This window comes from Maniola jurtina, chromosome 7 (genome assembly GCF_905333055.1).
Source record: "Maniola jurtina chromosome 7, ilManJurt1.1, whole genome shotgun sequence".
Lineage (NCBI taxonomy): Eukaryota > Metazoa > Arthropoda > Insecta > Lepidoptera > Nymphalidae > Maniola > Maniola jurtina.
In genome coordinates, this window is record NC_060035.1 from 3602943 (window position 1) to 3617116 (window position 14174).

The 14174-nt window shown below is 35.5% G+C and overlaps 2 protein-coding genes across 6 annotated transcripts in view; one reads left to right on the plus strand and one right to left on the minus strand.

Annotated features, from left to right (window-relative positions):
* LOC123866876 (calcyphosin-like protein) overlaps positions 1-782 on the plus strand; it is a 45497-nt gene extending 44715 nt beyond the window's left edge. For all 3 annotated transcript variants that reach the window (XM_045908624.1, XM_045908625.1, XM_045908626.1), the window contains one exon: positions 30-782. The gene's annotated coding sequence lies outside the window, so the exon portion shown is untranslated. The remainder of the gene's footprint in view (positions 1-29) is intronic.
* An 8909-nt stretch (positions 783-9691) lies between these two features.
* On the minus strand, positions 9692-14012 carry LOC123866857 (neurofilament heavy polypeptide-like). 3 transcript variants are annotated; one of them, XM_045908590.1, is made up of 3 exons: positions 13753-14012; positions 10630-12250; positions 9692-10047 (listed from the first exon to the last, which is right to left on the minus strand). In XM_045908590.1, coding segments are annotated over exons 1-2 (1602 nt in total). In that variant the 5' UTR covers positions 13755-14012; the 3' UTR covers positions 9692-10047; positions 10630-10650. The 3 variants fall into 3 exon arrangements, with proteins under 3 accessions (XP_045764546.1, XP_045764547.1, XP_045764545.1); XM_045908591.1 differs by lacking the exon at positions 9692-10047 and having other exon boundaries at positions 10607-12250; positions 13781-14012; XM_045908589.1 differs by lacking the exon at positions 9692-10047 and having other exon boundaries at positions 10607-12250.
* Positions 14013-14174: the final 162 nt, after the last annotated feature.

Below are 14174 nucleotides of genomic sequence, written 5' to 3' on the forward strand. Positions count from 1 at the left end.
CAGTCAAGGGCTATATCTGAATAAAAAAGTATAGAAAATACAAAGATAAAATCTACATTAAGGTTATTATAATGCTAACAAACGATAGTTGGCGCACGCTAAATCGTCCACGGCCTTTAGTGTAAGATTTTACATCTCATCAAAGGCGAGGTTGATAGAAGCGTTGAAATTTGAAACAAGGCATAAAGCCTGTAGAATAGGTATGCGATCAGCATTACTTTGAATGATGTGCTTAAGCAGTGCTGCGTAAGTGAGCGACGACCTTACATATTCGTCTTGCTTTCACACATGCACTGACCGAGAGTGGTAGAGGCAAACAATAATATTGTAACTAATTCTGTTGTATCCAATCTCGTAAAATGACAGGTCTAAATCCCTTTAATAATTAATACTCCTTGCTAAAATAATATCATTAGATTTAGACCCTGTCTTGTCAACACCATTGCACGACATCACTGCGGTGTTGTTTTCAATATTATTTTGGTAACGCCACCACCGCCGACTATTATTGTTTTATTTAACGTAGAATCTCACTAGTCAGTGTTGTTACCAAAACATTATTGTAAACGACACCCAGTGGTGTGTCGTCGAGTGGTGTTGACAGGATTAGATTGGATTTAGACCTGTAAAATTATTTGAGAGATTGGTGGAAAACAGAATTTGTGTTGTTCAAAAGCGCACTGCTTCCTTGTTATTATAAGTAATGATATTATTTTATTAACTAAATTATACGTTATACGGTGTAACAAATTATTGCATTTAAATAAAGGCTTTAACATCTATTTGTTTTTTCTTTTTGTATTAGGTACTAGTTAGTAGTATATAGTTCGCGATAGGCCGAGATGGCAATCGGGGTATGAGGCGGGGGGATGCACGGGGGCTGTGCGTGGTGCGAGTGTCTCCAGCCTGATTGCCATGTTGACCTGTCGCCGTACTATAGAATTATTTGTTTATCCCGACTTAGGAGGGAGTATAGTATTTGCCAGTTATGTTTTATGAGGTTCACTTTCGTGGTCCTTCCGAAAAATACAATGCTGGCGAATATAAAATCGGAGTCCCTGGAAAATACCGTCCCTTCGAGAAATAGTTTGGCTAACGAATCCTACATCAATGGAAGGAACTGATGAGTCCACACACTCATAACTGCTAAACTATGTATGTGTATATCTTACGCCGAAGTCATTGAAGGCTATGAGGTACTTGACAGCTTGATGGCTGAGCTGTGATTGAAGTTAGACTGGTGGAATTCGTCTTACTAGATTAACCGGCGATTTAATCAGGTTAGGTCCAAACCGAACCGAATCGTTTGAGCTGCGTGCGACCAGGTGCGACACGTTGAATGCGACCGAGTCACGGGCAAAGTGTACGATCTACATAAAAATAGATGCCCAAAACCCTTTGATTATATCCATAGTTTTAGATTTAATAGATTATATCGATGTATTGATGTCAAAACCAAACTTATTTATTTTTAGTTCTTTATGATTGTCATAATGTCATGTTTATTTTAATACAATCAAAGAATACAATAGTATTATTACGTTAAAATGATGTTCAATAATTTTATTGTATCGCCAAATAAAGCCAATTCGTTAGGACCTATAATAAACTTTAAAAATATGAAAAGAATTCCCTTTTAAGTTTAGTAAGTTTTATAAGGAATCATCATAAGGGGCATGAGACCGGCTTGCCCGCGAATTAAAATTTAATTTGGTTTTTCGCAATTTGTAAACCAATACGACAACGTAGGCTTATGGCATTCTGATTCCGACAGTGGCAGTATCATCCTCACAGGTTTATATAAAAATCTTTACTTGAAAAGGTCCAGTTTAAGAAATTAATTTGAATTGGAATTTCGCGGGCAGGCCGGTCGCTTCGCCCATAATATAATGGACTTGTAGGCTTGTAGGTGAATCAAATACCTACGCCCTTTTCAGAAATATGTAGATAGGTAGATAGGTACAGTAGATAATTAGGTAGGTACCTACTTAATAATTGTTTTATTTTTAGGGGTTGAAATCGAACCAAATAACTTCGAAAAATGTGTCGTCTCGTTCACACTTTACTACAAAGCATAATATGCGGTGTTCAAATGATTATACGGATCTTCATGACCATATTACTGATGATTGAAAACCTAATAAGAATGATACTACAGACGATATACAATTTCATATCGTTCATATTACAAATGTTTTCTCTAATACCGATTTGCATGGTGTTTATAATAACGGCCAGGTTGAAATGCTTGTGTTGCGGAAGCGGCTGTGGTGGCGGTTACTGTCTCCCGAACAGGAGTGGGTTGTGTGATTGTATGATGTCTATTGGTTTCTTCGTTCTTATGTTCTTCGTGTTTAGAGCGACGGGTGTTCTTGATAAGATATTTGCCTATCTCGGCTACACAAAAGCGTGACCACGTGCGACCACGGCTTTAAGCGTATAATGTACAAGGTGTTAGATAAGTTAACGTCCGAAACATTCCGGCAAGCTGAGGTCGGGACCTATGTGAAGACGTACGAAGAAGTAAAGAGCCTCGTAGCGTGACACATAAGGACATAAAGAAACAGCTTGCGTACTACTACCTCTTTTATATGTTACGCCGATGTATATGTGCGCAAAAAATCTTAATATTTTTGAATGGCGCGAAAATATCCCAGCCAATCATAGTACGCGTCCGTCCGCCATTGGTTGTTGTCTATGCGCCATGTTTTGAACGCGCGAATTATGAGCAAGATAGCACGATAAGAAATTAGCCTTAGTATCGACTAATTTGTGAGAATAGTCGATACTAGAGATAATTTCTTAAACTGGACCCTTTCAAGTAAAGATTTTTATAAAAACCTGTGAGGATAATATTGCCACTGTCGCAATTAAAATACCATAAGCCTACGTTGTCGTATTAGTTTACAAATTGCGAAAAACCAAGTTAAATTTGAATTTCGCGGGCAGAACATGAAGACAGAGACCTGTATTTCATTGGTGTAGAATAGAATAGATTTTTATTCAAATAAACTTTTTACAAGTGCTTTTGAATCGTTAAAATAATCTACCACTGATTCGGAATGCCGTTCCTACCGAGAAGAAGCAGCAAGAAACTTGTGTAGATTCGGTTTCAGTCAACGCAGCGTTTGGTTGTGCTTTTCGAACGAATTTTGCCGAAGCGACTTATAAAAGTGGTGCCTAGTAGTACTGTCAAGATATGCATAATGCAACCTGCCAAAGCAACACATGCTTGACTTTGTGATATGTGCGCATGAGTCTAAGCATGGTATTAATTTTTGCGCGTGTTGCATGTCCGTCACAAACGAAGGAAAAGATACGAGAGTGCATGCGTTATAGCGTGCATATATACCACAAGGGTTGATGCATGAACTATTGCCAGCGAACATCAACATGCGGTATACGCCTGGTTAGTTAGCGCATGGCCCATGCGTCTAACTTAGGTTGAAAGAACGGTAGTGTAAACGTAATCTTTGTTCTATTCTAATTTGTTTTCTGAAGAAATCTGTATGTTGAAATTTAAGGGTTCGTTTTATTATAGCTACCACACAACCCAGCTAAAACACAGTAAAATGGGTAGGACCTAAGTAAGTAGGTAATTAGATCAAAGAAATTAACTAAGTATTATTCTTCTCTTCTAACCACTTTTAATTACCTAATTAAAATTTGTTAGTTTGTATATTATACGGCCTAATCTTCGTAACTAATGATCCGATTTTGAAAATTCTTGCACTGTTAACTAAGTAGGTAGATATGATACGATTATCTTACACTCTCATGCGCATGTATTATCTTACACTCTATACATACGCTTTCCTGAAGACACTCCATAAACCTCATGAACATTACCTTTGCTACTTAAAAGATATGCAGTCCGACAAGGCTCTTTTGGCACTTGACTGAGGGCGCAGTTGTCGCTTTATGTCGATAGTCGACACATCGAACTTCTCTAGATGGCGGCTTTAGTTCCGATTTCGGCCACGCGCCAAAAGAGCCTTGTCGGACTGTAGGCATGAATGTTACCTATAGAGTTTATAGAAAAATTATGAGAAAAATCATAGAAAAATATAGAACATGACAAAGACGTAGATTGAAAAATGTACCGACAAAATTATACTTGTCAAGTTGTCAGCAGCTGTATTATTTTACTGTACCTACATTTATTATAATATAATATTTTACAGTGGATATGTAAGAAATATTATTTTGCATAAGAGTTTTAGATTATTCACTCATTTGAAAAATTGATTCAATTGCTTTACACTGCAGAAATTTTAAAACGAACAAATTAATTCAAATGGAATGGAAGTATAAACTAAAGATTTGAATCCTGTGGTAAAATTGAACGTAGGTACCTACGTACTGATGAAGAGATCTCTAGTAAGATTGATAAATCTCGCTGTAATATAGGAAGCTAACATGCAGACAAGAATAGAATAAACTTAGCCTACTACAAAGATATGGCAATGGGATAGATAAGAAGTATTTATGGTAAAATTAATAAAAAAGGGAAATTAGTAGGTAGGTAATTAATCAAAAGTACCTAAGTAATCGCTGCCTAAGTATGATTCCACGATTATGACAAACAAAGGAAGAATGAAAATGAAAAAGCACAAGTTACGAAAACGTTGGGCAAAAGTTCCTAATGAAACTGAAGTAAAAAGCAAATTTCAACGTAATCACAGAGAAAAATTAAAAAATCCCAATAATGATACCAGCCAACTTAGTCTCAAAAAGGCAGAGAATAAACGAGGCAAAAAATGTAAAAAGTACCCTGATAACATTGTGTTTCCTAAACGTTCAAACATTATTGATACCCAAACGAAAACGCTAAATTACATAGTAGGCTTAGAAAAGTCAAACAACTCTGGTTCTATTTTGCCCCAAGTCACATTAACAGAAGCGAGCGTGTGTACAATACTTAGCCGTCGAAAAATTGACAAAACTGTAAAAGATTATGGTGAGAATGAACAAAGAAAAACTACGGAGAAATATGAAGCTATATTTCTTGAAGATTTTTGCATAACTGGTAAAAGGTTAAGTATTTGGAAGAAGATTAAATATCGATTTAAATCATTAACGTCAGCAAAAGATATAATAAGCCAAGTAAATAATCTTACTTCAACAACAATTTCCACAAAACACATTAATGCCAATAATTTAAAAAGCGATTTTGGTATTAAAAAAAAATTAAAGTATGATGCTGAATTTAAGTCGAGCACACCATTTTTAAGAGACTATTTAGTTATGCATTGCCAAAATATCGATGACAATCATGTACGTTCGAATAATTCTCTTGAAAAAGACGTTTTAAATTTTAAAACACTTGATTTAGAAAACCAGTCTATTCAACAATTCAGTAAAAGTAATAAAAGTATTGAATCACTCGGCCCAGATCGCATGAGATTTCCAGTTATAAATTTTCCTGAAATTGAAAAAGAAACTCATAAAAACTCCATGATCAAAATAATAACACAGAAATTATTAGATTTAGCAGAACTAGCTTCCAAAATATGCAGATCTGCTAATACATCATGTTGTAACTTGGAGTCTCCGTTGTCCGATAGTAATTATTTTCTAAAATCCAAACGCATTGAAGTTCGTAGTGCAGTTGAAGATAATAATTGCACTCAACCGTGTGATCATTCAAAAAAGAAAAAAGGGGTGTGTTTTGAAGTTTGTGAGAATATTTGTGATAAGAAGACTTGTCAGGATATTTTAGAAGAAAAGAGTAATAAATGCAAGAAAGAATCAAAGTTTCTTACAAAAAATTGTAGTCAAAGACAATGTGATTTATCCCATGACTGTAAATGCACTGTTAACAAGAGAATGGAATCCAGTAACAATTTTATAACATGTAGAAACATCAAAACAAAGCAGGACAATTTCAGCAATATAAGCAAGAAAAGCCTTAAGGATAATAGAACGAACTCTGAAGAATGCTCGGAAGAATGTTATAAATCCCATAATGATTGTACATGCATAAATGACCAGAGAGTTGAATCTCATAAAATATGTAGAGCCTGTAAGAACATTCAACAAAATAAATTTTTTGATAATGTTAATAAAAATTTACAGGACGACAAAGCAAATCATAATGAATGTTTCAAGTTAAAAAATGATTGTAAATGTACAAAATATGTCGTGGCATGCAAAATGCCCAAAATCTCTAAAGGTTTGAATCAAAATCGGGTTCTTGTCAATGTTAAAACAAGTACTAATAGTTTTAATTTTGATAATACTTGTGGATATACAAATGCCAAGATAACTGAGTCGAATAATCGAACCTGGAAAAATATCAAACAAAATCGAGTAAGTGAGAAGGTTAAGAAAAATCTTAAGAATTACAGAACAAAAACTGAAGAATATTTTGACAATGATTATACTTGCAAAAATATCCAAAAAGTTGAATCCAATAAAATATCTAAAGTCTGTAAGAATATTAAACAAAAAGATTTGTTTGAAAACGGTAAGAAAAGCTTACAGGACAAAAGTCCAAATCATAATGAAAGTTCCAAATTACATAATGATTGTAAATGCACAAAAGTGGCATGCAAAATGTCCAAAATCTCTAAAGGTTTGAATCAAAATCGGGTTCTTGTCAATGTTAAAACAAGTACTAATAGTTTTAATTTTGATAATACTTGTGGATATACAAATGCCAAGATAACTAAATCGAATAATCAAACCTGGAAAAACATCGAACAAAATCAAGTTACTGAAAAGGTTGCGAAAAATCTTAAGGATAATAGAACAAACACTAAAGAATGTTTTAAATCACACAATGATTGTACATGCATAAATGCCCAGAGAGTTGAATTCCATAAAATATGCAAAGTCTGTAAGAACATTAAACAAAAAGATTTTTTTGATAACGTCAAGAAAAACTTACAGGACAAAAAAGAAGAGTATTTCAAATTACATAGTGATTGTAAATGCACCAATGTCGTAGCATGCAAAATGCCCAAAATCTGTAGAGGGTTGAATCAAAATCTGGCTCCTGTCAATGATGTTAGTAAAAATACTAATTTAGTTTTTAGTTCATATAATGATTGTGGTTGTACAAATGCCATAATAACTGAATCTAATAATCGAACATGGAAAAAATTAAAAAAAAATCAAGTTACTGATAAGGTTGAGAAAAATCTTAAGGATAAAAGAGGAAACATTAAACGTCGTTGCAAACCAAGACATATAAGTCCAGGATTAAGAAACAGTACAGCTCAATGGACTAAGACAAACTGTAAAAGTAACTACATGGCTGTTAAGACTACATACCGAAAGAAAAATAACATCGGTTGTAATCATAAAAACCAAAAAGACGCCAATGTGAGATCTAAATCTATTCAAGGGGTCAATATTCGTAAAGATTCAAATACAATCAATGATGGGAAATCCTGCAATAATTTCAAATCAAATATAGATCTAGTGAACTCGTCAAAAAGATCATCCCATGTGTGCGACAAAATATTAGATGAATGTGTAAGAATTCCTAAATCTCGTTATACACAATATTCCATTTGTTCAAAACCACTAATGATTTCCATCAAAGCACAATGTGGAGACAATAATACTGTTAAATCTAATATGAGAAATCTTAAAAAGAAATGGCTTACCATTTCAGAAAGGCGCCAAACTGGCACCGTAAAACATAATAAATGCATTGCTCAAACACTAATCGGCGAAAATCGTAAAATGGTTTGCAATATGCCATGTTGCACAATTTCAGAAGACCATTATACCAAAGCGTGTTCTGCAAATTTTACCAAATACTGTAACATGAAACAAGTTTTAACATCTTGCAAGGACAATAAAAGAAAAGTTGTTTCACCAGTTTGTAAGAAAAAAGGGCTTAAATGCCCAAAGAAAGTAAACAAGATAAAAAAGAAGAAACAGGGCAAAACATGTCGTTCACGACACGCTTCTAAACGCAAAGCTACGAGCGAGGTAGCTTGGAGAGAAAAATTAAAAAACTTATGCTGTTTTGGATTTGAAAGTTCACCTAAAAGTAAAAAGAATAAAAAACAAAATGTTGAATATGATTTACACTGTAACGATCTATTTATGGAGACATTAAAACAAAAACCTCGTCTATTCTTTCAGAAAACATATCCTACCTATCAAGACTTTTTAAATTGTTGTTGCATATGGAGTCAGTGCGCCAAAATGATGTGTATGTTTACTTTTTGGTGTCCTTTTGTTTTCATGTTTGAAATTTTTAGGAGGTGTTTTTGTTATTTTTTTGATTAAATGTATCTTCTTTAGAACGAGGGTTTTCATATTTTTTTTTGGATTTTCACGACTTAATATTATTTTTTAGCGTGACGGCCACTTGGCTCCACACGTATTCCGCGACGTGATAGCCGGTTCGCTCCGCACGCATTCCGCGACGCGACAGCCGCTCTCAGCACGCATTCCGCGACCCGACAGCCGGTTGGCCAATTGCGCAGTCAATTTACGCTCGGCTACTGAACAATGGGCTTTGGTCTTAGTGCATTTACGACTTGGATGCCCAATATTACTACAATTAAAGCAACGTTTTATTCTATTCAGTTTATCTTTAGAGGCAACCGCATCTCGTGATCCATAATAGATAAGAGACTAGAGAGTTGAGATTTTCACAGAATGTGAATTCCAGCTATAACAAATAATAAAAATTTCAAAATGACTGCCATAAAAATTAAAAATATTATTTTTTGTGCAATGGCACGGAACCCTTCGTGTTTAAGTCCGACTCGGGCATGTCTGATTTTTTAGGAGTTATTTGAGTACCTTGTTACTGCAATCTCGCGTTGCTGAAGTGTTGCTGCGCTGCTGCCAGCCAATTCTGTGACGCTGTGTGTCCTGCTGCAGAACTACAACTACGTATAAATAAAACTTTTTTTCTAAAAAGTACTTAAATATTATTTTTGTCGTTAAAACTTACTTATCACTACAAACATAGGTCTCAAAATGTTTAATAATTAAATACAAAGTAAAAATACAAGTACATAAAGCTTCACCGGAAAAATAAAACACCTCTCCATATTGCGGAAAACCCGTGGAACTAATTTATACAAGACCATATACCACACTAGTGGCGCCCCCAGAGCAAGCTTTTTATATTTCTGGTCAGGCTTTACTTATATTACAATACTGTATTAAAGCTTGACAAGAAATACAATAAATTTGCAGTGCGGGCCACCACTTTTGCATTTTTAATTGCAATAGGTAGATAACACAGACCAGTACTATAGGTATTAACTTTAAATTAGTCTGCCCTATGTCAAAATTTTTATTTTTCTGGACAGGCATTACATCCATATACATAATTAAAATCCATACTATCACACTAACTATTATGAAGGCGAAAGTTTGTGTGTGTTTTTCGAGAACTACTTGACAGATTTGACTGAAATTTGGAATGAAGATAGATTTAAGAGGGCTCTCTCCGTCACTCGTTTCCACTCGTTTCATACAATCGTAGTTCCAATTTCATTTGATTACTAAGCAATCAAAGTCCATGTCCAAAGTTTTAAAACTACATATTTTTAGAAAAATCTAAAACACCACAGACACAGATATTAGTTTTTAGAATATGTCTGCAAAATTTCATGGACTTTGGTTGCTTAATATTCAAATGAAATTGGAACTACGATTGTATGAAACGAGTGGAAACGAGTGACGGAGAGAGCCCTGTTAATATTGTGGATTAGCACATACGCTTTAATTAGTGGATTAGATTTAATTAGTGGATTAGCACATACGCTACTTCTTATCCCGGAAACTCGAAGAGTTCCCACGGGATTTCTAAAAACCTACTCGTATAGGTACTCGTAAATCCACATCGAATAGGCGGGCATCAGCTAGTAATATTATAAATGCGAAAGTGTGTCTATCTGTCTGTCTGACTGCTTGCTTCTGTTTAACCCATTTTGACGTTTAGTACAGAGATAGTTTGCATCCCGAGGAAGGACATAGGCTTCTTTTTATCCTGGAAAATCAAAGAGTTCTTGTGAGATTCTTAAAAACATAAATCCATGCGGACGAAGTCGCGGGCATAATCTAATATTATTATAAACTAGTTGGTACGTATCCGGTATCGCCTTCGCTTAGATGAGCCTATTCCACAGATAAATATTAATGTGTTCATATAAACCTTCCTCATGAAATGTTTGAATGTTAATAATCTATTTTTTTCTCTCTCTCGTCTGCCTTTACAAAGATTAGCCAATGTCAAGTTTGTAATTATTTGTGACAAGTTAGTTAAACTATACAAGTATGGACCCCGTCTGGCGCGCCGGCACACGCACGACACCCCCTTAGAACGCTTTCCAGTCAGTTTTAACAAAAAAACACTCCAAAAAGGCAGAGCACGCCCGCCAGCTAACACCAACACAGACGAAGTCCTTAATAATCTATACTAATAAATAAAATTGAAGTGTCAAAAAGACAAAATTTTAAAAAACTGTGATTTAGTTTTGGTACAGTTATTTGAACTGTATGAGCTTAATATGAGGTAGTGACCCTATTTCGAAATTACACATAGACACTTCAATTTTATTTATAAGTAGTATGGATTATTGTGTGTTTATCTCAGGCTATTAGATTTTAAAATACACGCAAATGAAGTCATATAGCCATTAACTGGTTTAATATAAATTAATTAGTTTAATTATCAATATCACTATAATGCACATCAACTAAATCGGTAACTTGATCCTCAATATTATTTTCATGGATCAGATTTTCATTTACGATTTCCATAGTAAAGGTTTTATCTGTGATACAATTTGAAGTTCGATGACCAACTTTTTCGCATATTGCACACTTAACTTGGGTCTTAGGACATTGGCGCATAATATGTCCCGTTTCTTTACAATTATAGCAACGCTTTTTATCTTTATTACTGGCAGGTGTTATTGTTTTAAAGAAAGAGAGTATATTTTCTGGTTCCTTAAATTCTGCAAATTTGACGGTTTGTTTAACATTAAAGTCTTCTATTCCATCTATGATACAATCAACAGCATTTTTCCCACTTATTTGACATCTATTTAGTAAATCCATTTTTGCATGGTAGTATTGAACTAAGAATTTACGATTTGATTCACGTTTATCTAACATTTCCTTCAGAAGGAAAGCATAGTTCTTCTGGGAAGGAAAAGATCCATTTCTCATTGTCTTTTGTTTGGCATTGCTCGGACCAAAATTTCTTTCAGAATCTGTATCTGCATGATTTTCTTGTGCCCTTTTACGCCATCTTTTGTCATTGTTCACTCCAAGTTTATCACATATTTTCTTTTCAGCATCTTTTGTCTGGCATAATTCTCCCTTTATGGATGTTTTTGCATATTCTGCCTGGGATGTACCCTCAAGCATGGATGTTTCTGCATCCTCTGCTGGGGACGCTTGCTCCAAAATGGGTGTTTCTTCTGTTTGCAATTTTTCACTTAGCCTAGGTATTTCTGAATCCTTTGCTTGGGAGGTGTCCCCCAGGCTGGGGGTTCCCGTACCTTCTGTTTGGGATACTTCTCCTGACCTGGGTGTTTCTGTAACCTCTGCCTGGGTTGCTTCCCCTAGCCTGGAAGTTTCTGCATCCTTTACTTGGGATGTCTCCCTAAGTCTGGTTATTTCTGTATCCTTTTCTTGGGATGCTTCCCCAGGTCTAAGTTTTTCTGATTCTTTTACTTGGGATACTTTTCCAAGCCTGGGTTTCTCTGTATCCCCTGCCTGGGATGCTTCCCTCAGCCTAGGGTTTTCTGCATCGTTTGCTTGGGATGCCTTTTCAAGCCTGAGTATTTCTGCATCCTTTGCTTGGGATGCTTCCCGAACTCTTGGAGTTTCTGAATCTTCTGCTTGGGCTACTTCTCCTATCCTGGGTGTTTCTGTATCCTCTGCCTTGGATACTTCCCTCTGGCTGACTATTTCTGCACTCTCTGTCAGGGACGCTTCTTTCTTAGGTGTTTCTGCATCCTCTGCCTGCGCTGCTTCCACTACCCTGGGTGTTTCTGTATTTTCTATCTGGGATGCTGCCCCTAACATGGGTGTTTCCTCTGCCTGGGATGCTTCTCCTAGCTTGGGTGTTTCTGCATCCTCTGTTTGGGATGTATTCACCAGCTCCTCTGCATCTGCGCCCTTTAATTCGAGCACTTCATTACTCTCAGATGTGGGCAGTTCTTCACTCTCCAACCTGGGTCCATCTTTATTTCCACCTGGGCTCAAATTGTGTAACCTTCTATCTTGGGCTTCTTTTAAATTATTATCCATGTCCCTAAAACAAAATTTAAATTTCAGAATTTAGGTTTTTATGATATCTACCAGTTGCATGAAGAAAAGCAATAGAGCAAGGTTTAAGTCTGTCTCCTGAGTTACGGCGCACCGCATATGGCGGATCGCGAAGCGGATTTACACGCCGAATTTTATATGCGCCGTGACAAGTGCGCGCCCGCTCGCACTCCACACAGGTTTAAATGTGTTGAACATTTGTGTGAATCGCCGTTCATTCTGCCTCCACTGTGCGCTGTCACTCAGGACACAGACTGAAACCTGCTAACTTGCAAATGAAATGATAATAGAATGATATGGCACCAAATGTTAAAACACCGGCAAAGTGCGAGTCAGACTCGCGCGTTGAGGGTACTCAAGTATTTTTTCGACATTTTGCACAATAAATCAAAAACTATTATGAATAAAAATAAATTAACACCTGTTTTAGAATGTACAAGTAAAGCCCTTTTATATGATACCCCACTTGGTATAGTTATCTTACTTTGAAAATTTAAACACATTTTAATTTTTTTGAATTTTTCCTTTACTTGTGCTATAAAACCTACCTACCTGCCAAATTTCATGATTCTAGGTCAACGGGAAGTACCATATATGTTTTCTTGACAGACACAACAGATGGACTGATGGACAGACAGACAAACAGACAACAAAGTGATCCTATAAGTGTTCCATTTTGGTTTTTGAGCTACGGAACTCTAAAAAAGGCACCAAATGTTAAAAAATGTAATATACAAGAATTCAATAAGTTTCGTAGTGTAAGCTAATTACTGCAGTTCCCATCATGTAAGTTAATAGGTGTGAATGACTGTACACTAGTCAAATTACAAACAAAACCAGCAGTGGGAAATAATGATGTATCTGTCTGCCTCTTGTTTACGTTTGATGCTTGCTTATCTCCTTATTATTATTTCTTACTGTTATTTGCTATTGGAAATTTGTTACCCGTGTGACATTATTTTAATTTTAACTGTGTTGTAGTTTCAGAATACTATTATATGCCATCAGGCAACAATAATAATTCACAACATGGCAAAATACTTATATGCAGAAAAAAGGTGAAGGTGTACATAATGTTACCCAGAACGGTGTGAGAAGAATGAGAGTGAGTTTTTCTTTATATGCTTATAAAGCTTGATTTCAGAGCTATACAACCAGAGTGTGTTTAACAACAACCATGTAATTTTTTTTTTAAGTTTTATTATATGGCTGTGGTCAAAGTCTTAAGAGCATCATCTAGTATAGGTACCTACATAACATAAAACGAAAAGTCTGACTAACCATTAACCAACAAACAGCTCTAACTAGTGCTGGGTCCAGCAACATAGGTTTTGCATAAAGTTCCCTCTACAAACTAACCTTCACTAAGAATGAATGTTGAGAAATTCTAACGGGATCTTTAAAATACCTAAATCCGTAACAAAGACGCTGGAAAAAGCTGTTTAAACTATTACCACCAACAAAATACGACATTAAAAATGCACTTACATGTCTTTCTTTTCGCTGGGTGTTAAACGATATTTTTATAATCTCCGTTGATTCCACGAGTAGGTTCTGAAGACTCTTGGGGGTCCTCCATTCAGTACAAGTAACAGAATTCAGATTCCAGGACCTATATCCTATTAATGTACTAGATTTTAGGACTGGTATTTTTTTGTATTAAACTCAAAGAGAATATAATCACTACGTTTCAAAAACTAATTAACAAAGTTTTGTATGCCGTATAGAGTAGACTAGTATTCACTATTCCTCGTAAGAGAGTAGTATATTCAGTGTTGCCACTTGCCAGTGGCAGATAGTCAATTGTAACATGAGACAGCTCAAAATGTAACATTTTCACGAGAAAAGTAACATTTCCTTATTTTATGTGGAAAATGAAAGTAATAAGGTACAGAGGTTAATATGGCACT